General features: G+C 45.8%; 2 protein-coding genes across 3 annotated transcripts; both read right to left on the reverse strand.

Annotated features, from left to right (window-relative positions):
• Positions 1 to 241: 241 nt before the first annotated feature.
• Positions 242 to 10,651, reverse strand: LOC129160648 (oocyte zinc finger protein XlCOF6-like). Of its 2 annotated transcripts, XM_054737612.2 has the most exons (4): positions 10,390 to 10,651; positions 10,131 to 10,293; positions 9,915 to 9,999; positions 242 to 3,036 (listed from the first exon to the last, which is right to left on the reverse strand). In XM_054737612.2, the coding sequence occupies exons 3-4, from the start codon at positions 9,922 to 9,924 to the stop codon at positions 1,055 to 1,057; spliced, it is 1,992 nt and encodes a 663-aa protein (XP_054593587.2). In that variant the 5' UTR covers positions 9,925 to 9,999; positions 10,131 to 10,293; positions 10,390 to 10,651; the 3' UTR covers positions 242 to 1,054. The 2 variants fall into 2 exon arrangements, with proteins under 2 accessions (XP_054593587.2, XP_070404594.1); XM_070548493.1 differs by having other exon boundaries at positions 10,131 to 10,651.
• A 5,043-nt stretch (positions 10,652 to 15,694) lies between these two features.
• Positions 15,695 to 17,475, reverse strand: LOC129160649 (gastrula zinc finger protein XlCGF57.1-like; the record flags this gene model as incomplete). The annotated part of the gene is made up of 1 exon (XM_054737614.2): positions 15,695 to 17,475. A coding segment is annotated over one exon (1,524 nt), but the record flags the coding sequence as incomplete, so codon positions are not given.
• Positions 17,476 to 24,987: the final 7,512 nt, after the last annotated feature.

Genomic DNA, 24,987 nt, shown 5'->3' on the forward strand with positions numbered 1-24,987 from the left:
TGCCAGGATGACTCCACCATATTTATTTAGTCCTAATTTAAATCAGAAAGACAGAAATGTCTTCTTTTCTTTGATTGACAGCCTTCACTGCTGTTGCCTCAGTAAGGTTAACGTTTCTAAAAGACAGTTTCAAACACAAAACAAGAGTCTCTAAAAAATGGGAAACACTCAATCTGCAAAATGTGTGAAATATAAAGGAAATGCGTGATTGTTGTCTGTAGACAAGTGAAGAGATCTGTAGTTAAATTTATACAACTTTATTTTTTATTAATCCAAAAGTACAAACCACTGGTAAGACATTTATTTCTACAGTATACAAACTATTTAACAGCATAGTATAGGTGCAATGCTCAACTCTCGCCACTGCAACACTCCAAAAGTGAAACCGTAGGACAGCACCTCATCACTGTGTTACGATACTGTGACGCCTCTTGATGGAAACAGATTTAGTGAAACATTTACAGCTTGGTGGCAACAATATGTGGCTTCCAGGACAGGAAGAGGTGGCCCATGATCTATTTATCTATTTATTTTACTCTTTATTTAACCAGGAAGGTCTCTTTGGGATTAAAAACCTAATTTTCAAGGGAGTCCTAGCCAAGAGGCAGCAAAAGTTACAGTTACAAAGTTACAGTTACATGTTATGTACAAAATTACAGAAGGCAGTTACAACTCGGGGAATCCTCTCAAGGGTTCTTAGTCTGGTTTTACATGTAGTCAAGGAGATAACCTCGGTTAATTTCCAGTTTTCCTGCAGCCTGCTCCATGCAGAAGGAGCAGAGTGAACCAAAGCCCTTTAGCCCAGTTCGGTGGGAGCAAACGGCACACAGAGTTACAGCTGATCGTTTATACGCAGTCTGTGAGAAATTACACTTCTCTGTGGGATTAATTTACAGATTTAGGTGGGTAGTAGGGTAAAGGACAACAATCAGGGGTGCAAGATTTGTATCTAGGATGTACAAACTACAAGGAAAGCTTTTAGTCAAGATTGGTGAGTCTGTGAATGCTAACTCAGCGTGATGTAGATCTCTGGGGAATTTCAAATCCTAGAGTTTCACTGTCTATTTTCAACATTTTTATCAGAAGCTAATGCAGGAGATACGTGTAGGAGGTTATTGCCATTGTCACCCTGCATGAAAAACTGTGACCATTTATTACCAGAAATAATCAATAAATATTGTTTTTTCAGTGAACCACACCTTTGTGGCTCCTGTTCATTGTGTCCTGTGTGGACTTTCATGTGATTATTTAAATATGTCTTATGGCTAAATTTTTGTCCACATCGCTCACAGGCAAAAGACTTCTGTTGTGTGTGGGCTATTATGTGTCTATTTAAAGTTCCCTTATGGCTAAATCTTTGACCACAGAGCTCACAGGCAAAAGGCTTCTGTCCTGTGTGAACTCTCATGTGATCATTTAAACTTGCTTTACGGCCAAATCTTTGCACGCAGAGTTCACAGGCAAAAGGTTTCTCTCCTGTGTGGATTCTTATGTGATTGTCTAAAGTTGCCTTTCGGCCAAATCTTTGACCACAGAGCTCACAGGCAAAAGGCTTCTGTCCTGTGTGGACTCTCATGTGATTGTTTAAAGTTTTCTTTCGGCCAAAGCGTTGACTACAGAGCTCACAGGTAAAAGGCTTGTGCCCTGTGTGGACTATTATGTGACTGTTTAAAGCAATCCTTTTGCTAAATCTTTGACCACAGAGCTCACAGGCAAAAGGCTTCTGTACTGTGTGAACTCTCATGTGATTGCTTAAAGAAATCTTTCTTCTAAATCTTTGACCACAGAGCTCACAGGCAAAAGGTTTCTCTCCTGTGTGGACTCTTATGTGTAGTTTCAAAGTTTCTTTACGGCTAAATCTTTTTCCACAGAGCTCACAGACAAAAGGCTTCTGTCCTGTGTGGACCATCATGTGACTGTTTAAATTTGACTTTTGGCTAAATCTTTGATCACAGAGCTCACAGGCGAAAGGCTTCTGTCCTGTGTGAACTCTCATGTGAATGTTTAAAGTGTTCTTACGGTCAAATCTTTGACCACAGAGCTCGCAGGCAAAAGGCTTCTGTCCTGTGTGGACTCTCATGTGACTGTTTAAATGTCCCTTGTGTGTGAATCTTTGACCACAGAGCTCACAGGCAAAAGGCTTCTGTCCTGTGTGAACTCTCATGTGATTGCTTAAAGTAACCTTTATCCTAAATCTTTGACCACAGAGCTCACAGACAAAAGGCTTCTGTCCTGTGTGGACCCTCATGTGACTGTTTAAATTTGACTTTTGTCTAAAGCTCTGACCACAGACCTCACAGACAAAAGCCTTCTGTCCTGTGTGGACTCTCATGTGACTGTTTAAATTTGAATTTACACTAAATTGTTTTCCACAGTCATCACAACTAAATGATTTTAGCTCTTTCTGGAACTTCCTGCATGAGTCTACATGTTGCTCCACTCTGACAAATTTCTTTTTAACCAAACAACTTGAAGACATTTTCGGTGAATGACCTGTCACTCTCGCATGTTTACTACACTCCGGACAGTTAAAGGATTTGTTGACAGTCCTAATATGTGACTCGGAAGGCCTGTTCTTAGTGCAGTCACAGTCTTCGTCTGCAGTTTCAGACCCAGAGTCTGACAGCTCAAATTCTACATTCACATCATCATCCTCTTCATCATCTCCACTAACTTCAGTCTCTGAAGAATCAGATGTCTGTTCATGAAGGTTCAGATCAGCGTTCCTGCTACTCTCTGCTCCTCCACCAGTTTCTGCTGTCATCTGGTCAGCTGAGCTGCTGGTTGGAACATCTCTGTCTTGTAGTTGCTGCTGATGAAGCTGTGAGATCAGAGGTTTCTCTTCATCATCCTCACTCTTTACAGTAACTACAGAGAATGGAAACCTGGCAGCATCAGTCTCCTCCTTCAGATGGAGCTGCTCTCCCTCCAGACTGGTCCAGAGTTCCTCCTGTTCCTCCTTTATGTGGAGGTGTTCTGGGTCCTGCTGGTCCTCATCAGGAGCTTCTTCTTTAACCAGCACTGCCTGTTTAACATCTGTAGGAAACACAAACACGATGTGAATGAATGATGAATGGAACTTCACATTCACACATATAACAGTAGTATTATTGCTTTAAGTTGGTGAGAACAGAACTGACTCAGAAAACAGGAAATTACATTTCAAATTGAATGACTTCTCACTGGTCAAGAGGTAGAGTGACTGCCCTGTGACTGGGACATTGAGGTTCAAATCCCGGTAGGGTCGTGCCAAAGAGTTTAAAAATGGGACCCAGTGCCTACCTGCTTGACACGCTCCTTTAAGGGGTTGGATTGGTAAGCTTAAACCACCAAATATCTCCTGAGCTCAGCCAAAGCTGCAGCTCACCGCTCCCATGCGGATGGGTCAGATGCAGAGATGTAATTTCACCAGTGTGTGATGATTACTATGGGACTTTACCGCTGTGAGGTGAATTTACAAAGATTAAAATATTTAGGCTTTCTAGAATTATTTAGATTTTCTAACACACTGACAACATGAATCACTTAATTTAACAAATAATGCCATAAAAACTGATCAAAACTCCTCATTTGGGATAATCTGCACTTAAAAGTACAGCTATAGGCTATATCTTTAGGTGCACGGTTGGGGTTCAGGAGGCAGATGCAAAATAGCGTCACGAAGCAGCAGCAGACTGTGTTAATGTAATTTCTTTAGCTGTTTTGCCAACAAAAAAACATAATTTCTTTAGAAAGTACATTACAAAACATGTTAATATTAAGGATATGTAACATTTTATAAGTGGTCACAATTAATAAACTGTCAATAAAATAGATAAGGTGTTTAACAAAATCTAATGTTCAATAAAACTATGAATTATCAATATTGTTGAATCTTTAATATTCGATTGACACTGGAAATGGTTAATTTGGGTAGTCAGAGAACCAACACTCATCAATAATTTGACACAGAAGCAAAATATAGTTTATAAAAATCCACTTATTACTATATTTCAATGCCTAATGATTAAACAGAATAACTGTAGATAAATGATTATTTAAGGTAATATCAACTGAGACAATAACCAAACTACTGAAAAATGATCTTGGATGTTATTAAGAATCTAATTAAGTGTCTTAGGAAAGATGTGAAGTCTGGAACTACAAGAATAATCGGGCTGAATTCAGTGATGTTTGACTAGTTATCAAATTAATCGTAACCCATCCAACGCCAATGTGTAGAGCCTACGATACCAGTGGTGAGAATGAGGGTTCCTGGGAGATCCAGCTAGCTGAATCTTCTTCAACGGTAGTGGGTCCTTTTGAATCCGGCTCGGCTGGTCAGTAGGATACCCTGGCATAGAAGTCTACGTCTGCTGGAGGCTGATGAGTTGTTTAACGTGACGTAAGCAAGTCGTTTCCACGGTTTGAAATTCCAGACAACCCTTGGGGTCTGAAGAGGTTTATTCCGTCCCGTTGGACCCAAAAGCTGAGCGAGCAAGCGGCTCAGAACTGCCACATTTTTCCCGTAGCTAAGCTAATGACTAAGTTCTTGCTTTAATATACGGAGGGCTGCCATGACGCAACCATAAGATTGGGCATTTTCCGTGAGCGAGCATTCTATACTCATGAAGGCATTCTGTTGGCCAAAGGGCTTAATAAAAACCAAATCAACAGCTAACAGCATCGTTAATAGCTTAGCTTTGCAAAGATAAATGCTGCTGAATATCTTGATTCAAAAAGCTGTTAACCCAGGGGTGCCCAATCCTGGCCCTGGAGGGCCAGTATCCAGCAGGTTTTAGTTTTAACTCTGCTTCAACACACCTGATTTCAATCAGCAGGTGATTAGCAGGCTTCTGCAGAGCCTGGTGAGGTGCTGCACAGGTGATTCAACCACTGAATCAAGTGTGTTGGAGCAGAGAAACCACCAGAGAAACCTGGACTGATTGGCTGCACCTGGCGGAAAGGCGTTTCCTGTTTCCTGTTTTCAGTGTTGCACTACATGTAGCTGTTTGGTGTTTGGTGCTCGCTAAAGCTGATTTAATTTCTCTGTACTTGGATATCTCTGAGTTATTGTAGCACAAAAGCACGCTAAAACACACATTTTCTGTTGTTCCACCTAGCTTTTAGGGAACCATTTGAGTTTGCACGCAGTTTATTTGGTGTTGAACAGTTTGCTCGTCCAGTTAGCTTAGCCTCAGCACGACTATGGCTACTTCTGTCTCTGCTTCTCCGTCTCCTATCTCTTGCTCTCTGTGTCAGATGTTTAGTTACTCCTCTGCCTCCTTTAGTGATAATGGTACGTGTAATAAATGTAGCATTTTTGTAGCTTTGGAGGCGAGGGTGTCGGAATTGGAGTCCCGGCTCTGCGCTGTTGAAAAACCCATAAACAGCCGTAGCTACTTAGCTAGCGCGGGGCTAACTAGCTCAGAACCACCCCGTAGCGATCCTCCAGCAGAACCCGAGCAGCCGGGACCTCGGGCCGGCTGGGTGACGGTACGCAGGAAGAATAGAACCCAGCCCATGGGCCACCACCAACCCGTCCACGTTTCTAATAGATTTTCCCCGCTCAGTGACGCACCCACTGACAAGCCGACTCTGATCATTGGCAGCTCCATAGTCAGAAACGTGGCATTAGAGGCTCCAGCAACCATAGTTAAATGTTTACCTGGGGCCAGAGCAGGCAACATTAAATCTTATCTGAAACTGCTGGCTAAGGATAAGCGTAAATACAGTAAGATTGTTATTCACGCTGGCGGTAACGACACCCGGTTACGCTAATCGGAGGTCACTAAAATTAATGTTGCTTCGGTGTGTAAGTTTGCCAAAACAATGTCGGACTCCATAATTTTCTCTGGCCCCCTGCCCGATCGGACCAGTGACGACATGTTTAGCCGCATGCTGTCCTTCAACCGCTGGCTGTCTAGGTGGTGTCCTGAAAACAACGTGGGCTACATTGATAATTGGAAAACTTTTTGGGGAAAACCTGGTCTGATGCAGAGAGACGGCATCCATCCCTCTTTGGATGGAGCAGCTCTTCTTTCTAGGAACATGGCCAGTTTTATTAGTCCTCCATGACTACCCAGGGTCCAGACCAGGAAGCAGAGTCGTAGTTTAACCCACCCCTCAGCAGCTTCTGTACTGTTACCCACCCACTACCCCATACAGACAGTGTCCTGCCCACGGCCAAAATCACACAGATTAAATATCAGGCTTAATAAAGCAAATCATGGAAATCTCATAAATATTAGAACAAATTCAACTGAGCAGAAAACTAGAAAAATTAAATGTGGGTTGTTGAACATTAGATCCATTTTTTCTAAGACTTTGTTAGTTAATGACTTGATTTGTGATAATCAGATCTCTTTGCTCTCTCTCACAGAATCCTGGCTGCAGCAAGAGGACTATGTTAGCTTAAACGAGTCGACTCCTTCAAATTATTTAAATCATCATATTGCTCGAAGTACAGTGCGAGGAGGAGGAGTAGCAACCATTTTTCATTCGGACTTATTAATCAGTCCCTTACCAATAAATAGCTACAGTTTGTTCGAACATCTTATTCTTAGTTTTCCTGTATCGGTTGTATCAGCCCTGCTATGCAGTCTTCTACCAGCAGGGGACTCTGAAAATTTACACAACACATGATATGGTTTACGAAACCAATTTTTAAACTGCCTATAAAACACAAAAAGGAAGTTTAAGTTGCTAAAATAACTAAATAAAATGATAATGGTTGTTACAAAGACTGTAATAATATATTAACAACGTTTACTTTTTATATTTTTCAAAGATTACAACAAGTTAAAAGTCATGAATTACAAGACCATCAAAAATGGTCTCATAAACCTATTGGTTTCATAATGCTGGTGTGTAACCTGGCAAATAGGTCTCGCAAACCATAAGCACACACACACACACACACACACACACACACACACACACACACAGAGGGAGACACACACACACACACACACACACACACACACACACACACACACACTAATATAAACAAATGTCTTTGATTCAGTCATGTTTTCACCTGGATCTAAACGTTCTAGATTCTTTCTAAGTTTTATTGCTGACGGTAAATCGTTCCAAACGTGAACATGGAGCCACACATCTGCCACAGCTGTCCAACCAGACTGTGTTCAGCTGCTAAAAAGATTAAGTAAAACCCCAAAATGGCCCATCTAAAATGCCAGAGTCTTACTAGAAAAGGATCGATAACATTGGTGTTTTCTGGATCCTGTATCCCAGCTGATGTGTATATTAATATTTATTGTATAACTTTCACTTATATATAAATAAGTATTTAGGTGGTATTAAGGTCACTCACTTTTCTTGAAAGTGCACGTCTAAATAAATGCTCAGAACAAGTGTGTGGGCTCGTTAGGAAGCTACAGGACATGCTAATAATATTTGGGGATTTTTCGTCCCCTTAGTTTCAGGATCAACTTCATTCTGAACATGCTAGCTGCTAGCATTAGCATTACCATTTTTAATTTTTTTTAATTTTTTCCGGTCGGTAACGAGATGGCGCCTGTGCTTGGCTTAGCCGCAGTCACCGGCCACTTTTATAAACTTTTCTCCATTAACCTCCTCTTTTCCACCTTGCTCCTGTCTGCGATCCTCTTCAGTAGTGTCCCTGCTACCATCTCCTATGATGGCCAGACTCTTTTGTCCTTCCGTTCGTTCACGATCGCCCAAGATGCACTGAGGATGTACCTCCCTGCTCTTTTAACTGAGTGGCGCACTGACCCGGAGCCAAACAATGATTCCAACCAGGGCGCCTCCAGCGAGTTTTATCCGGTCCCGAGAAAACGTCGGAGGAAAAGAGGTAAACGAGCAGGAATCCAGGTGAGAATAAGACTTCTCTTAAAGCGTGGTTTATCTAGTAAACATCGGCGTGATCTTCTAGCTTCTCTTCCCTTGTTTGGCGACTTGAGCGCCACTTCCGCATTCCCACCAGGCCGCGTTGCAGCCCGGTTTCTCCGTCCAAGTTTTTTAAGGTCGGCTTATCCTCATTCTTCAGTGGTTTCTCCGCCTGTTCCCTCCATAAGTGGTTTTTATAAACACCGTGGATCTAACCCTGCTAATTTACGTCCACTAACTCCAGCTGTTTCTGTAGTTTCTGATTCCTCCACCTCACTCAGCATGGCTCTATTAAACACCCGCTCTGTTAACAATAAGTCCTTCCTGCTCAATGATGTAATTCTCTCTAAAAACCTGGATTTTCTGTTTCTGACTGAAGTTTGGCAGCAAACATCTGATTATTCTGGTCTGATTGAACTCTGCCCGAGTGGTTATTCTTTTCTTAGCCAGCCCCGGGGTTCTGGTCGTGGTGGAGGCCTAGCTGTTGTTTTCAGAGACCATCTTCCATGTAGCTCCACAACCTCTGGTCACTTTGCTTCCTTTGAACTGCAGCTGATTAAAGTCGGGCGTAAGGACCCGTTCTACTGTGCTGTGGTCTATCGTCCACCTGGTCCAAACGGTTCTTTCCTTCAGGAGTTTAGTAACTTTCTATCCTCCACTGTGAAGCTGTCCAGACTGGTGATTGTGGGTGACTTTAACATCCACGTTGATGATCCCTCTGATCACTTTGCCATGAATTTCTCCAGCCTTATGGACTCCTTCAGCTTTACCCAGCATGTTTCTGGCCCCACACACACCAGGGGGCACACTCTAGACCTTGTTTTTACCCTGAGTCTAAATGCTGACAGTGTTTGTCCTGAGGACGTTTATATTTCAGATCACCATTGCAATTTCTTTAACTTGTCAGTTTCTGCGTCCCCACCTCCTGCTCGCCGTATGGTTAGTTCTCGTTTTCTTAATGAGAGCACAGCTAGCAATTTTTCTGCTGCTTTTGATCCACCCTGTTCTTCTGATACCGACCAAGATTCCTTAACTTCTCAGTTTAACGAGCACTGCCTCTCCATTCTGGACAACATCTGTCCTGTCAGAACCAGAACAGGTCCTGCAGTGAACCCTACTTTAACTCTGCAGTCAGAGATGCTAGGGTTCTGCTTCTGTTTATCCTTGGTCAGGTTGTGTTTGCGGAGTCAAGTTCCTATGCTCTGGGTCGCTGGAGCGCTAGCAATAAAGCTTATTCTGATTCTGAATGCTCTGATTCTGCTTAGACTCTATCAAAACCTGGATGGTGGGAGCTTTCTATAGGGCCTTACATGGACAAGCACCATCTTACATTGGTGATCTTCTCAGTCCCTACACCCCCAGCAGGTCCCCGAGGTCCAGTGATCAAAGCCTACTGGTTGTGCAGCACCAGGCTAAAGGTCAAAGGTGACAGATCATCTGCTGCTGTGGCCCCCAGACTCTGGACCTCTCTCCCCCTACGCCTGAGACCAGTGGACTCAGTGGTCTCCTTTAAAAAGCAGCTGAAGACTCACCTGTTCAAGCTGGCTTTTGTATGACCTTCTTCACCTCTCTCTCTTTATTCTGCTCTCCCCACCTATTCCACCTTCCTCAGGATCCACTGATTTCCCTCTTTCCTGTTCACAATCTCTTTCTTTACATTTTTTAATCACAATTGTCTATTTTTGCTCATTTTAAATATATTTTAAAACATTTTCTACATTATTTTTTATATTTTAACATTTTTTGTTTTTGTGAAGCGCCTCGTGATTTTTATCTTGAGAGGTGCTATAGAAATTATATTTTCTTCTTCTTCCTCTTAGCTGACCTGCTCGTGACGATTGGTTCTAAACTTTAGAGCAGTGTGCCTCAAAGGTGGCCTGTGGTCCGGAATTGGCCCGCGAACCTCCAATTTCAGGCCCTAAACCGCGATGCTTTCACGTCGCACGCACGCACGCACGCACGCAAGCTCACACACACACACACACACACACACACACACACACACACACACACACACACACACACACACACACACACACACACACACACACACACACCAGTACCTGTGTCCATGCTGATGAAGCAGTCCCAGCTGATGGATGATCCTGAAGTGGTAGCAGGTTTTCTTTAGCCGTGTTTAGCTAACAGCTGCAATAGAAACAAAGCAGGAGAGCTGATTAAGATGCTGCTTCAGAACAACGCAGGAGATTAAAGATCCAACGCTTTGGTTCTGATCAGCTGAGGACACATCCAGTCTGGAAAAGAGGACCTTTGCTCACCAGAGTTCACGGAGTAGAGCTAACCGCTTTTTCCTCCAGAGTCACATTCAGATTCGGGCCTTTTCCGTCGGAGAGTGTGAGCAGGATGGATGAGAGAGCGAGCAGCGATCCTGCATCATGACCAACTCAGATGAGCGAGTCTGATAGAGGGAACCTCTTCAATCTGATGAAAGCAGCAAAACGAGCGCGTTTCTCAGAGAGGCCAAAGGAACAGCAGCAGATCCAGAGGGCAGGAAGTCTAGAGAAAAGCTTTTCTCACCCATCACCTGCTTCTGGAGCTCCGATTGTCACGAAGACCGCAGAATAGCTTCTCTGCTTCTGGAAAGAACTCCACCAAGTTGTTGAGGAGGAGAAGAAAGTTTCCACAGCCTGGTGAGAAGATTTCTGCAGCAGCAGCAGTTAGTCGCTTTAGCTGATCAACTCTCCCAGAGACTGAAGTGAAGACGTTTTTACTGCAGAGCCTCAAATCTTCTCCTCACACACCACAACAACAACAAGCTAGCTCTGCTAGCAGCTTCCGGTTTCTGCTGCTTCCGGTGGTCCGTGACCAGCGTAAAGGTGCGCTAGCGCCACCTGCTGGACTAGAGGCTCACTGACCCTGATTGCTGGGTAAATTATATCTGCATAATCCTAAATGTTGACTTACTAACCTGAAATAAAACAGCTGTAGGCTTCCAGGTTTGTGAAAGTCTTTTGTTTGGGTTGCAGTGTGACATGAGGAAGACAGAACTCGGTAGTTTGTTGCTGATCGCTTCAGCACAGGGTCAGGTGACTGGAGTCAAAGAGACTGTGTCCATGACCTTCTCAGCAGAGCGTACAACACGCTGCAGCCTCTTCTTGTCCCTGATGGTGGCTCCAGCGTACCACACGCTGATGGAAGAGGTGAGGATGGACTCGATGACTGCGGTGCTGAACTGCCTCATCGACTGTACTGATAGGTTGAATTTCTTCAGCTATGTGACGTCACCACATAATCTCCTCCCCCTAGCGTAGCTGCTACTGACCACATGACCAGATTTATGGTGGTTCTTTCCTCTAATCCTGTCATTTGGTCCCCAGAATGTAAATGCTCGTTCGACAAGGTGAAAGAGGCCTTAGTCAAAGCACCTGTGCTGGCCTAGTCCGATTTTTCACAACCTTTCAGGTTGTACACTGATGCCAGTTTTTCTGGTCCGGGGGGAATCTTGGCCCAGGTCCAAGAAGGCAAAGAACGGATGATTGCTTATGCCAGTCGTAGTCTCCATCCAGCAGACATCAACGACCAAATTATAGTTCCTCATTTGGGATGATCTGCACTTAAAAGTACAGCTATCCCCTATGTGTATGGTGCTGAGTTTACAGTTTTCACATATAATAACCCTTTGGTGCACCTTGAAACTGCACGGCTTGGAGCCGTGGAACAACGATGGGTAGCCCAGTTGGCGAATTTCAAATATCCCATTAAATATCGTCCAGGAGTACAAAATAAGAACGCTGATGATCTCTCCCGGTTGCAGGACCATGAAGTGGCTCGAGTGGCACAGGCCAGAAGGGACCGGGGGGGAGCTGGATGGAACGTCAGGCCCGTGATCCCGACCTTGCTCAAGTGCGTCAGTGGAAGGAACATCAGTCGTCCCGACCAGAGGTTCGGGATGCATCACCATTTATGAACCAGCTGTTAAAGGAGCCAGAAGATCCCGTCTGCACCCCGATCAGCCCAGACGGTCGTCTGAAGCCTCCCGTTGGGGGGGGGGCAGCACAGGTGGAATTAATCTAGCTGATTAATTCCACCTGTGCTGCTCCCTATGTAAGCACCTGGCTCCTGCTGCTCAGTGCGAGATTGTCTGCTGCCCTGTTACAGTCTTTTGAGCGTTTGAACCTGTCTGCCTGCCTGTTGCCCGACCTCAGCCTGTCTGACCACGGAACCTGCCTATTGCCTTAGTCCCTGCATCTTCATCAGCTGTCCCCACCACAGAACACTGCTGCTGCTTTACGAGGTCCGTCACTGTTCATATTAAGTGATCTGAATCATCTCCCTCGCTGACTGTTTTCTGTCTACCAGGCCACGCCGCCCGGAACCGACTCCAGCGGGTCCCGATATCAAGTCCTTTAAATAAACGTTTTAAGCGTTCTCTGCTGTATGGCTGTTGTTGGATCCGGCTGATCGTTCCTAGGTCTGACCGTGACAATCAGCTCATGTTTTGGGATCACATATGAAAGTCGCTCCTGTCCGTGCGTCGTTGTGTACCTCCACACAACTTATGTTACTGCAGAAGCATTTGTTATTCCAGTCCTGGCCCCAGAGGGTGGTGGGATCTGAGTGACATTGACCGTTTAAAGGGTCATCTTAGCACATACTGACATAAGAAAATGGTTTAAAACATGAAAAAGTTGCATTTGGCTTTAAATGATGTCATCGAGGTGGCTTCTCCCTTACCCCGACCTGTCTCTGATAATCTTTCTGGGAAGCCTGTGTCCTCTAAGCAGACTGGAATCAGACAATCTTCACATATCAGTGAAACACCTCCACACAGGAACAGGTGACCCCAGTGTTAGACCTGGCTCTAAGCCATAACAAACAAAAGGGGAAGACTCATGGGTGTCTAAGTAAATGTGTAGCTTTATTTTGCACAACCGTGTCTCTCCCACTGAGCCTGCTGTTAGCTTACTCCACACCTGCCTCCAGCCAATGACCAGCTCCACCTGGAAACAATCAGGTTCTTAAGCCATACCACAAAGGGCTTTGGGGCGTAATGCCAGGATGACTCCACCATATTTATTTAGTCCTAATTTAAATCAGAAAGACTGAAATGTCTTCTTTTCTTTGATTGACAGCCTTCACTGCTGTTGCCTCAGTAAGGTTAACGTTTCTAAAAGACAGTTTCAAACACAAAACAAGAGTCTCTAAAAAAATGGGAAACACTCAATCTGCAAAATGTGTGAAAAATAAAGGAAATGCGTGATTGTTGTCTGTAGACAACTGAAGAGATCTGTAGTTAAATTTATATAACTTTATTTTTTATTCATCCAAAAGTACAAACCACTGGTAAGACATTTATTTCTACAGTATACAAACTATTTAACAGCATAGTATAGATGCCATGCTAAACTCTCGCCACTGCAACACTCCAAAAGTGAAACCGTAGGACAGCACCTCATCACTGTGTTACGATACTGTGACGCCTCTTGATGGAAACAAATTTAGTGAAACATTTACAGCTTGGTGGCAACAATATGTGGCTTCCAGGACAGGAAGAGGTGGCCCATGATCTATTTATCTATTTATTTTACTCTTTATTTAACCAGGAAGGTCTCTTTGGGATTAAAAGCCTAATTTTCAAGGGAGTCCTGGCCAAGAGGCAGCAAAAGTTACAGTTACAAAGTTACAGTTACATGTTATGTACAAAATTACAGAAGGCAGTTACAACACAGGGAATCCTCTCAAGGGTTCTTAGTCTGGTTTTACATGTAGTCAAGGAGATAACCTCGGTTAATTTCCAGTTTTCCTGCAGCCTGCTCCATGCAGAAGGAGCAGAGTGAACCAAAGCCCTTTAGCCCGAAATTAAGAAAAGAAAATTGCTTAGTCAATCACCTGACCAGCGTGTGAATGTGTGTGAATGGGTGAATTACTGATTGTGTTGTAAAGCACCTGGGGGGTCCCAGGACTCTAAAAGGCACTATATCAAATACAGGCCATTTGCCCTTATAGGTGCTGGAAAGGTGAAATCTAAGCCCCCCTCACCTATTTAAAGTAGGTTTTTCATGTTTGATAGAGCTTCTTTTACTCCTCTCTCAAACCATCCATCATCTCTGTCCGGAATGTGTCCTTTGTCATTTTCAAAAGTGTGTCCCTTATCTTTCAGGTATGAGTGGACTGCAGAGGTGGCTCTCCTGTGTTGTGCCATGCGCGTGTTTAAATGTTTAATTTCCCCAAAGTAAAGGAAGGAGATTCAAAGCCGCATTATAGATGAAAGGTTAAATCTAAGTCCCCTCACCCCTATTTAAAGTGGGGGTTTCAAGTTTGACATAGATACTTCTTTTACTCCTCTAATTGGATTTAAAATCAAATCAAATCTACTTTATTTATAAAGCGCTTTCACGTACCCAAAACGGACAAACAAAGCGCTGTACACCAATAACAAGCACAACAATAAAACAGACATATAACCATTTAAAATACAATAAGAAATCCCGAGTACAAGTTCGCAACCCATATCAGACCTTTTTCCAAAATCAGATCCAGACACATTCAAAGTGATGCTGCCCACGTAATCCCAACTTCAATGTCCAAACGCCAGCGAGAACAGATGTGTTTGGAGTCGACTTTTAAAGGTCTCCAGTGATTTGACCTGCTTTACGTCGGCTGGCAGCTCATTCCAAAGACTTGGTCCTAGCACTGAAAAGGCACGTCTCCCACGAGACTTCAAGCTGTACCTGGGCACAGTTAATAGTCTCTGGTCAGCTGAGCTAGGGGAACGCACCAGGACATGTCGGTGGATGATGTCAGAAAGGTATTTAGGTGCCCCTGAGTTTACCGCCTTAAACACAAACAGGATGACCTTAAACCTGATGCGATAGGAGACAGGGAGCCAGTGCAAGGCACGTGGGACTGGTGTTATATGTTCAGACGTCCTGGTAGATGTTAACAACCGAGCAGCCGAGTTCTGAACCGCCTGGAGGTGTGCTATTGGAGCTAGCCAAAGCCCCGCATATAGCGAGTTGCGATAATCCAGCCTGCAGGTAACACAGGCATGGATCACGGTTTCCAAATGACTATGTGACAGAAATGGCTTAATTTTCGCTATACGGCGTAGATGAAAGAAGCAAGATCTCACGATTCCGTTCACTTGAGCCTCAAATCTGAGCTCTGCGTCCAACTTTACCCCTAGGTTAGTGACCACCGCCTTCTGATGAGGTGCCAGTGTGGAAAAATCAAGCCCATGGGCACCTCCTAGGGTCTTTGATGGAGTAAACAGAATTACTTCTGTCTTGTTTTTGTTGAAACACAAGTAGTTCTGAGCTAACCATAGCTTGATGTCCTCCAGGCAGTCCAAAACAATGATGAATTTTGTTGTCAATGGCAGTAAATGAGTTCAGGGGTTCGTGCATCACCATTGTGTTCACGTGAAAGAGTTAGGGTTATTTTCCATGCATCTCTTTTATCCTTGTGTAGCAAGGTGGAGAAACGAGGGCCCGAGCGGGATTCGATCCAAAGACTCCTGGGTGAGAGTCGCGCACTAAGCAAAGGGACATCCTCTTGGCCAAGTAGCCAGGGTGCATGATCAGTCGTGTCACAGTGACAGGACGCTCACACTGCCACACTTGTGAAATGCTCTATAATATTTGAGCCAAGTTGCTGGCTCGCCATGTCTTGTTTTTAACAGTGACGTGACAGCTCAACCAAATGGCCATTACTGTGCATGTGCCTGGACCAGAAAGTAGCAGTTGATTTGGCTGGCCACTACTGCACATGTCCCTCGAACAGAAAGCAGTGGCTGACCTTGATGGCTGATACTGCACATGTGCCTTGAGCAGAGAGACAGAAAGCAGCAGTCATGCTGTAACAGGCAAGATAGAGAAAAGCAAAGCTTCATAGAATAAATGTTGACTATTATATTTATTGTCAACTATTTTGTTTGTAGACATCATTGTGACAAATTGACTAATCGTAGCAGCACTACTCCAAACCCCATGTCCCCACCCCCACTTGCTATTACTGCTGTAGTTGCCACAAGACATTATGGGACAGTCAGGAGCACTACAAAAAGCACAGTCTTAACAATCATTTAATCGTGTTGTTTGAAATCTCAATTTTGACAACAGAAAAAAAAATTGTTCAGGCTCAGTGGAATTTCATGTGATTATGTAAAGTTGTCTTTTGTTTAAATCGTTGACCACAGAGCTCACAGGCAAAAGGCTTCTGTCCCGTGTGAACTCTCATGTGTGTGTTTAAAGTAGTCTTTTGGCTAAATCTTTGTCCACAGAACTCACAGACAAAGGGCTTCTGTCCTGTGTGAACTCTCATGTGAGCACTTAAAGTTGCCTTTCTGGTAAACCTTTGTTCACAAAGCTCACAAGCAAAAGGCTTATGTCCTGTGTGGACTCTCATGTGAGTGTTTAAATTTGTCCTTTGGCTAAAACTTTGTCCACAGTGCTCACAGGCAAAGGGCTTCTGTCCTGTGTGGACTCTGATGTGAGCATTTAAAGTTGTCTTTCTACTAAATCTTTGTCCACAGAGCTCACAGGCAAAATGCTTAAGTCCTGTGTGGACTCTCATGTGACTGTTTAAAGTTGTTTTTCGGCTAAATTTTTGTCCACAAAGCTCACATGCAAAAGGCTTCTGTCCGGTGTGGACTCTCATGTGAATGTTTAAATTTGTCTTTCGGCTAAATCTTTGTCCACAGAACTCACAAGTAAAAAGCTTCTGTCCGGTGTGGACAGTCATGTGACGGTTTAAAGTCGACTTATGGCTAAATTTTTGTCCACAGAGCACACAAGCAAAAGGCTTCTGTCCTGTGTGGACTCTCATATGTCTGTTTAAATGTGTATTCTGGCTAAATCTTTTTTCACAGACCTCACAAGCAAATGGCTTATGTCCCGTGTGCACTTTCATGTGTCTGTTTAAATGTGATATTGTGCTAAATATTTTTCCACAGTCATCACAACTAAATGATTTTTGTTCTTTCTGGATTTTCCTACGTGGGTCTACATGGTGCTTCACTCTAACACATTTCTTTTTAAGTAAATAGCCTGAAGAACTTGTTGCTGAATGACCTGACACTCTCACATGTTTCTGGAGAGGCCTCTTGTGAAGAAATTGTTCACCACACTCAGGACAGCTAAAGGATTTGTTAACAGTGTTGACGTCCGACTCAGAAGCCCTCTTCTCATTCCAGTCACCGTCTTTGTCTTCTGCTTCAGACCCAGAGTCTGACAGTTCAGAGTCCAGATTTACATCATCCTCTTCATCATCTCCACTAACTTCAGTCTCTGAAGAATCAGATGTCTGTTCATGAGGGTTCAGATCAGCGTTCCTGCTACTCTCTGCTCCTCCACCAGTTCCTGCTGTCATCTGGTCAGCTGAGCTGCTGGTTGGAACATCTCTGTCTTCTATCTGCTGCTGATGAAGCTGTGAGATCAGAGGTTTCTCTTCATCATCCTCACTCTTTATAGTAACTACAGTGAATGGAAACCTGGCAGCATCAGTCTCCTCCTTCAGATGGAGCTGATCTCCCTCCAGTCTGATCCAGAGTTGCTCCTGTTCCTTCTTTATGAGGAGGTGTTGTGGGCCTTGCTGGTCCTCTCCAGGAGCTTCTTCTTTAACCAGCACCAGCTGTTTGACATCTGTAGGAAACACAGGACCAAATTATGTGAATTAGTGACTGCTGTAACTTTTTGTTCACACATTATGACAGACAGCTGTATAATTGCTTTAAAGGGGCAGTAGAATGAGATGCATTTGCATTTGGAAACTGATCCTTGAGCCTCACTCGAACAGTGTTTACCAGGAAGGAAGACGGAAGGACGGAATGACAGAGAGAACATAAATACCAAGTAATGTTTCTATGGCTACATTGTGATTTCTTAGTAAATATTCCATTTAGTAAGAGATAAACTTTATTGTATTTATCCGAGTGAATCTATAATTAATGTTGTCCCATTAAAAAAGTATAAAGATATGTAGCGGCAGACACAGAACAGATTGAAGAACGCATCCCGGAAAAAGTCCGAAAATTTGAACGTTTATTCACCTGTGACTGAAGGAGTACAAAATGCAGAATAAACGTGGATGGGAATGACAGGAAACGTGGGTTTGGAGGTGGCGACAACATAAAGAGGTGGAGGAGAACGAAGAAAAAAGTCTCTGAAATATATAAATGTCTCAGAGTGGTAATGTTGCACTTATGTTATATTTTGTATTGCATGTTTTACTGTTTTTACTCTGATGTGCATGTTTTTATTGATGGTGTGTTTTTAGTTTGTTTGGTGCAACATTTGTCACGGTCTGGGGTTTTTTCACACACTAATTGGTGTAGAGTCTCATCTCTCCTCTGCAGGTGGGCGTGCCTGGAAGTTGGGAGGCTGCAGGTAATTTGCTGATTAGCTGGCCAGGGATATTTAAGCTCCTGAGAGACGCCTTCACTTCGCTGGATGATTAACTCAACTTGGATATCACCTATCAGTTCACCTCGTTTGCTGCTACCAACCTGGTTTCTTCACTGTCCTCTCGTCTCTCAGCGTCCTCCTCTGGTCTCCCCACTCCAGGCTGCCCACCCTCCCTCCTGGATCACCATTACCCTTCATGCTCAGCTCCCTCCTCATTTGGACTCCAAGCTCATCAGCCTCCCGTAAGCCTCCTGCCCTCCCCAGACCGGTCACTCCTCCCTCTCTCACGAGGTCTCACCTCCAACCTGTAAGTTCCATCAGATCCAACATTCAGATTTCCGAGTGCCAGACCTAACTCTCCCTGTTCCTCCAGGATTCTCCACACCCGAACCTCGCTTCTTTGCCAAATACTGCTAGACTTCCTAGCAGCTCCTTCTGTTCTCCTTTTCTAATAAATTATTGTTTGCGATCTTCTTTGACTCTGTGGACTGATTCTGTATGTCGTGGGTTAGGCATCTACCACACAACATGACAGAATCATCCAGCCAGAATCCTAACCTCAGTACCGAATCAGTTCCACCTGTAATCACCGAAACCTTATCACAACACAGTTTAGCCCTTCATTCCCTCACCAAACAACTGTCAGACGCTAACCAGACTCTGTTTCAGTTGGGTGCGATGGTTAAACAATTAAGTGAACAGCTCACCAATCCGGAACCCTCTGCTCCCCCTGCTCTGAGTCCGCCCGGACCTGTTACCTCGGCACCATCCATCCCGCCCAACTTCCGGGTTGCCTTGTCTCCTCCCCCCGAGACGTTTGACGGGGATCGAAACGTTTGTAGAGGTTTCCTCCTCCAGTGTAACTTGGCTTTCCAACGCTCCCCGGAGTCTTTTGCAACCGACGCAGCCAAGATTTCCTACATTGTCGGATTACTGCGCGGCAAGGCCCTCAGGTGGGCAGAAGCCAAGAGCCGCTCTCCGAACTTCCTTGCGGGCCCATTTACTGAGTTTTTATCCGAGTTTAACTTGACATTTGACAAATCAGAGCCCGCCTCAGAGCTAGCAAAACGGCTCTGGAACCTCCGCCAAGGCAAGCAATCAGTGGCTGACTTCGCCATCGAGTTTAGGACCCTGGCATCGGCTTCCACTCTCGACGAGGATTCATTAAAAGGGGCGTTTTCACAAGCCTTAAACGAGCGCCTCCAAGACCAGCTGGCTTTCTGCCAGGAACCCACAAACCTGGAGGACTTGATAATGCTCTGCAACCGGATCGAGAGGAGACTGAATGACCGTCATAAAGGTAACAATTCGTTTTTTCATCTTCAGACCCATACTCAGTCCAGGGCGGCCCAACCAACACCATCCTCTCTCCCCAGCGAACCCATGCAGTTGGGCCGGACTAGACTAAGCCAGGAGGAACGAGATAAAAGAATGAGATCTGGTCTTTGTTTGTACTGTGGCCTAGCTGGCCATTTCGTGTCTGACTGTCCCAAGACTTTAAACTCCAGAGCCCACCAGTAGAACCTAGGATACTGGTGGGCGGTTCATCTGCACTCATGAAGTCTCGGTGTGCTTTAGACTGTTCTTTAACCTTCAGTAAAACCTCAATATCCACCCGAGCCCTGATTGACTCTGGATGTGAACAGAACCTATTAGACCAACTACTAGTTGATCGGCTCGGCATAACCACTATTCCACTCGAGGCCCCAACGAGGGTTGTTTCTTTAGATGGCAACTTCCTAACCTCTATAACCCATAAAACTGTTCCGGTTAACCTCTCGATCTCTGGCAATCATCATGAAACACTGACCTTTTTTGTTTTTCCATGTCACCAGTCAGAAATCGTCTTGGGGCATCCCTGGTTAAGTCTCCACAATCCCCGCATCAACTGGGTGTCTAACAGGGTGGAGGAATGGAGCAACCAATGTCACGTTTCCTGTCTGGGCACAGCTCGAATCCGCTCTGAGTGCAGAACCCCTGAACAACCACCTCCCGATCTCACTGGTGTCCCCAAGGAATATTTCGACCTACTGCAGGTATTTTCAAAGGATAAAGCTTCCTCCTTACCCCCCCATAGGCCTTTTGATTGTGCTATAGACTTGTTTCCTGGAGCTCCTCTTCCATCTAGCCGTCTCTACAACATCTCAAGACCAGAACGTGAGTGTATGGAAAAATACATCTCGGAATCACTCTCAGCTGGCATAATCCGACCGTCTACATCCCCTCTGGGAGCGGGGTTCTTCTTTGTTACAAAGAAGGATGGCACTCTCCGACCATGTATCGACTATCGAGGACTCAACCAGATAACAGTAAGAAACAAATATCCATTACCTTTGTTATCGTCAACCTTTGAGCCTGTACAAGATGCCTCCATCTTCACCAAACTCGACCTGAGGAACGCATACCACCTCGTCCGAATAAAGGAGGGTGATGAATGGAAGACGGCATTACCCTTCATGCTCAGCTCCCTCCTCATTTGGACTCCAAGCTCATCAGCCTCCCGTAAGCCTCCTGCCCTCCCCAGACCGGTCACTCCTCCCTCTCTCACGAGGTCTCACCTCCACCCTGTAAGTTCCATCAGATCCAACATTCAGATTTCCGAGTGCCAGACCTAACTCTCCCTGTTCCTCCAGGATTCTCCACACCCGAACCTCGCTTCTTTGCCGAATACTGCTAGACTTCCTAGCAGCTCCTTCTGTTCTCCTTTTCTAATAAATTATTGTTTGCGATCTTCTTTGACTCTGTGGACTGATTCTGTATGTCGTGGGTTAGGCATCTACCACACAACATGACAACATTGTGTTTCATTCTGTCAATCACCCCAATCATCTTCACCTGTGGCAGTGTTGCCTGGACTGCCAATGAATGGACAGACGCAGGCAGGACAGGTTTTATTTAAAGGGAGGAACGCATGGACCGGGAGAGAGCCAGGATGCTAGACAGAGCCAGCTAAGAGGCAGAGACGCACCCCGGATGATGTCTTGAGGACACATGTGCCTGAACACCCCCCCCCCCCCCCCCCCCCCCCCCCCCGGCCGGAACAGAGGAGCACCCGGAGTACGGTCCTGGAGGAAGGACGGCGGCCGAGTGCGGAGGAGCGTGGGTGTCCCTCCCTCAACACATGTGCAGCGCGTGTACAGGTGCCACTGAGTCTGGTTGGAGTCTTGGACAGAGGAGGGGGTTCACCAGCGGAATGGACAGCAGCAGCAGCGGAGAGCAAGATCCGCAGCCGGAGAAGCCAGGGCACGGAGCGCAACACGGCAGGCGGGCAGAGTTACTCTGCCCCCGCGCGTCAGTAATTGAGCGGTGCCTAGCAGTACTTGGAATTTGCTGTCTCTCTGTGTGTGGTCTGGTGCCGGGAACCTTTTACTGCCGGAGTTTTTGTGTGCCCACAGGGGCCGGGCCGAGGAGGAAGAGGATTGGATCCACCGTGCGGCGATCCTGTGGTTCCCCGAGGACGACGCGCACCGCAGGAGCGCGGGGTCGTAAAGGCTTCCCTGTCGAGCTTGCGCAGGGCCGGACTGGACTGCTTTGTCCCCTGAGCCCCAGCACAGACTTTATTTAGGAGTTCATTTTGGGCATCATCATCCGCGAGCTTTCGGATTAAATTCCTTTTTCATTTGCTTTTGTGGTTGCACTGCTTGCCTTGTTTTAGAACCTTTTGATAGTAATAGTTGAACTTTTCTACCTTTTTACTAGTTTTATCTGTCAGTCGTAAACTTTGGCACTGTAGATTTTCATTTTTCCTAGAGGTCCCACTCGTGTTGTCACATAAACACATTAGTAAATACACGATCATGGACTGGATACATGAGTGTTATGGTGACAAGATGCCACAGGAAAGTGCTACGCCCTCTGTTGTCCTGGTAGGGAATTGCTTTGCAACAAGCTGTCTGAACAGAAGTTTGCATGTGCGTCTCTCCATTGTGAAGCTCACGTCGTCATCTTCCTCCACTTATCCGGGTCCGGGTCGCGGGGACAGCATCCCAACTAGGGAGCTCCAGACCATCCTCTCCCCAGCCACCTCTACCAGCTCCTCCGGCAGGACCCCAAGGCGTTCCCGGACCAGATTGAAGATGTAGCCTCTCCAACTTGTCCTGGGTCGACCCGGGGGCCTCCTGCCGGCAGGACATGCCCGAAACACCTCCCCGGGGAGGCGTCCAGGAGGCATCCTGACCAGATGCCCAAACCACCTCAACTGACTCCTTTCGATCCGGAGGAGCAGCGGTTCTCCTCCGAGTCCCTCCCGAATGTCCGAGCTCCTCACCCTATCTCTAAGGCTGAGCCTGGCCACCCTACGGAGGAAACTCATTTCGGCTGCTTGTATCCGCAATCTCGTTCTTTCAGTCATTACCCAAAGCTCATGACCATAGGTGAGGATTGGGACGTAGATCGACCGGTAAATGGAGAGCCTGGCTTTCTGGCTCAGCTCCCTCTTCACCATGACAGATCGGCTCAGCGTCCGCATCACTGCAGATGCTGAACCAATCCGCCTGTCGATCTCCCAATCCTCCTACCCTCACTCGTGAACAAGACCCCGAGATACTTAAACTCCTCCACTTGAGGTAGGACCTCTCCCCCGACACAGAGTTGGCAAGCCACCCTTTTCCAGTTGAGAACCATGGTCTCAGATTTGGAGGTGCTGATCCTCATCCCAGCCACTTTACACTTGGCTGTGAACCTACCCAGCAAGAGCTGAAGGTCAGAGCTGGATGAAGCTAGGAGGACCACATCATCCACAAAAAGCAGAGACGAGATTCTCCTGCCACCAAATTCGACACGCTCCACACCACGGCTGCGTCTAGAAATTCTGTCCATAAAGGTAATTAACAGAACCGGTGACAAAGGGCAGCCCTGGCGGAGTCCAACCCTCACCGGGAACAGGTCCGACTTACTACACTTTGAATCACACTTTGTTTGAAAAGCGTTTTAGAAATAAATTTTGATTGATTGATTGATTGACTACCGGCTATGCGGACCAAACTCACACTCCTCTGGTAAAGGGACTGAATGGCCCTTACCAGAAAGCCACCCACCCCATACTCCTGGAGCGTCCCCCACAGGGTGCCCCTGGGGACACGGTCATAAGCCTTCTCCAAATCCACAAAGCACATGTGGATTGGTTGGGCAAACTCCCATGCCCCCTCCATCACCCTTGCAAGGGTATAGAGCTGGTCCACAGTTCCACGGCTAGGACAAAAACCACATTGCTCCTCCTCAATCTGAGATTCAACTATCGATCGGACCCTCCTCTCCAGTACCTTGGAGTAGACCTTTCCAGGGAGGCTGAGGAGTGTGATCCCCCCTATAGTTGGAACACACCCTCCGGTCACCCTTCTTAAAGATGGGGACCACCACCTCGGTCTGCCACTCCACAGGAACTGCCCCCGATGACCACGCAATGTTGCAGAGACATGTCAACCATGACAGCCCTACAAGATCCATAGCCTTGAGGCACCCAGGACGAACCTCATCCGCCCCAGGGGCTCCGCCGCTGTGTAGTTGTTTGACTACCTCAGCAACTTCTGCCCCCAAGATTGGACAGTCCATCACCAGGTCCCCCGGCTCTGGTTCCTCCTCAGAATGCGCATAGGTGGGATTGAGGAGCTCCTCAAAGTATTCCTTCTACCGTCCGACTATAGCCCCAGTTGACGTCAGCAGCTCCCCATCCCCACTGTAAACAGTGTGAGCGAGTTTCTTCCTTCCTCTCCTGAGGCGCCGGACAGTTTGCCAGAACCTCTTTGGAGCCACCAGGCGCTCGCTCACGGGCCCCAACCCCAGGCCTGGCTCCAGGGTGGGACCCCGGTAACCCTCTGGGCCAGGTACTCAGACTCTTTGAATTTACATCCATGAAAGATCCTCTGAACCTGAAGCTCACGGAGAAATACAAATCAGGCTTTAGTTTTAACTTCCATCCATCCATTCATTCTCTTCTGCTTATCTGGAGTCAGGTCGCGGGGTCAGTGGCCTAAGTCGAGAGGCCCAGACTTCCCTCTCCCCAGCTACTTGGGCCAGCTCTTCTGGGGGATTACCAAGACGTTCCCTGGCCAGCTGAGAGACATAGTCCCTCCAATGTGTCCTAGGTCTGCGTTTAGGTCTTTTACTGGTTGGACGTGCTCGGAAAACCTCACCAGGGAGGATTGGATAAAAGGAGTCCCACTTAACACGCAAGATCATATTAAAACTGGCGCCCCAGGTGCCCTGTTGCCGCAAATACTACAAATCCCATAGTGCTTTGCAAGGTTAGCGCATCACTCAATGCGCCTCCTTTCTGTTTACAGTTATTATTGAACATTCTACATTTTCCATTTGTTTAAAAAGATAAAAACAAACTAAAGAGTTAGACATATAGACAAGACTGTTGTCATATATAATATGTACAAGCAATCTAAAAATGTACTCAGAAACTATTGATCGTAATAAATATTTGAAGGTAGATAATGGAATGTAGGTAGTGAGCTTCAGTAGTTTCAGCAGCTCATTCCGTCATTGGAAGTAGCAAACTGGAATGAGGAGCAGCCAAAGGAGGTGCGAGCTTTCTACCAGAATTGTTGTCTTTGGCCGTTTTCTCCTCAGTTTCCAAGAAACTGAAAATACTCCTCTTTCTCAATGCCAACTTTACCCGGATATTTGCCAACTTTGAATCCCAGAACTGGTGATTACAACAGCTCAGCAATCTGTTTTGGGCTGAAAGGGGCGAAGAATGTCCATATTCTACTTCAAAGCGTGAAGGTTAATAGCTTAAATAGTGCATTTTCATTTAGGGAAGTTT

This window comes from Nothobranchius furzeri, chromosome 2, assembly GCF_043380555.1.
Source record: "Nothobranchius furzeri strain GRZ-AD chromosome 2, NfurGRZ-RIMD1, whole genome shotgun sequence".
Taxonomy (NCBI): Eukaryota; Metazoa; Chordata; class Actinopteri; order Cyprinodontiformes; family Nothobranchiidae; genus Nothobranchius; species Nothobranchius furzeri.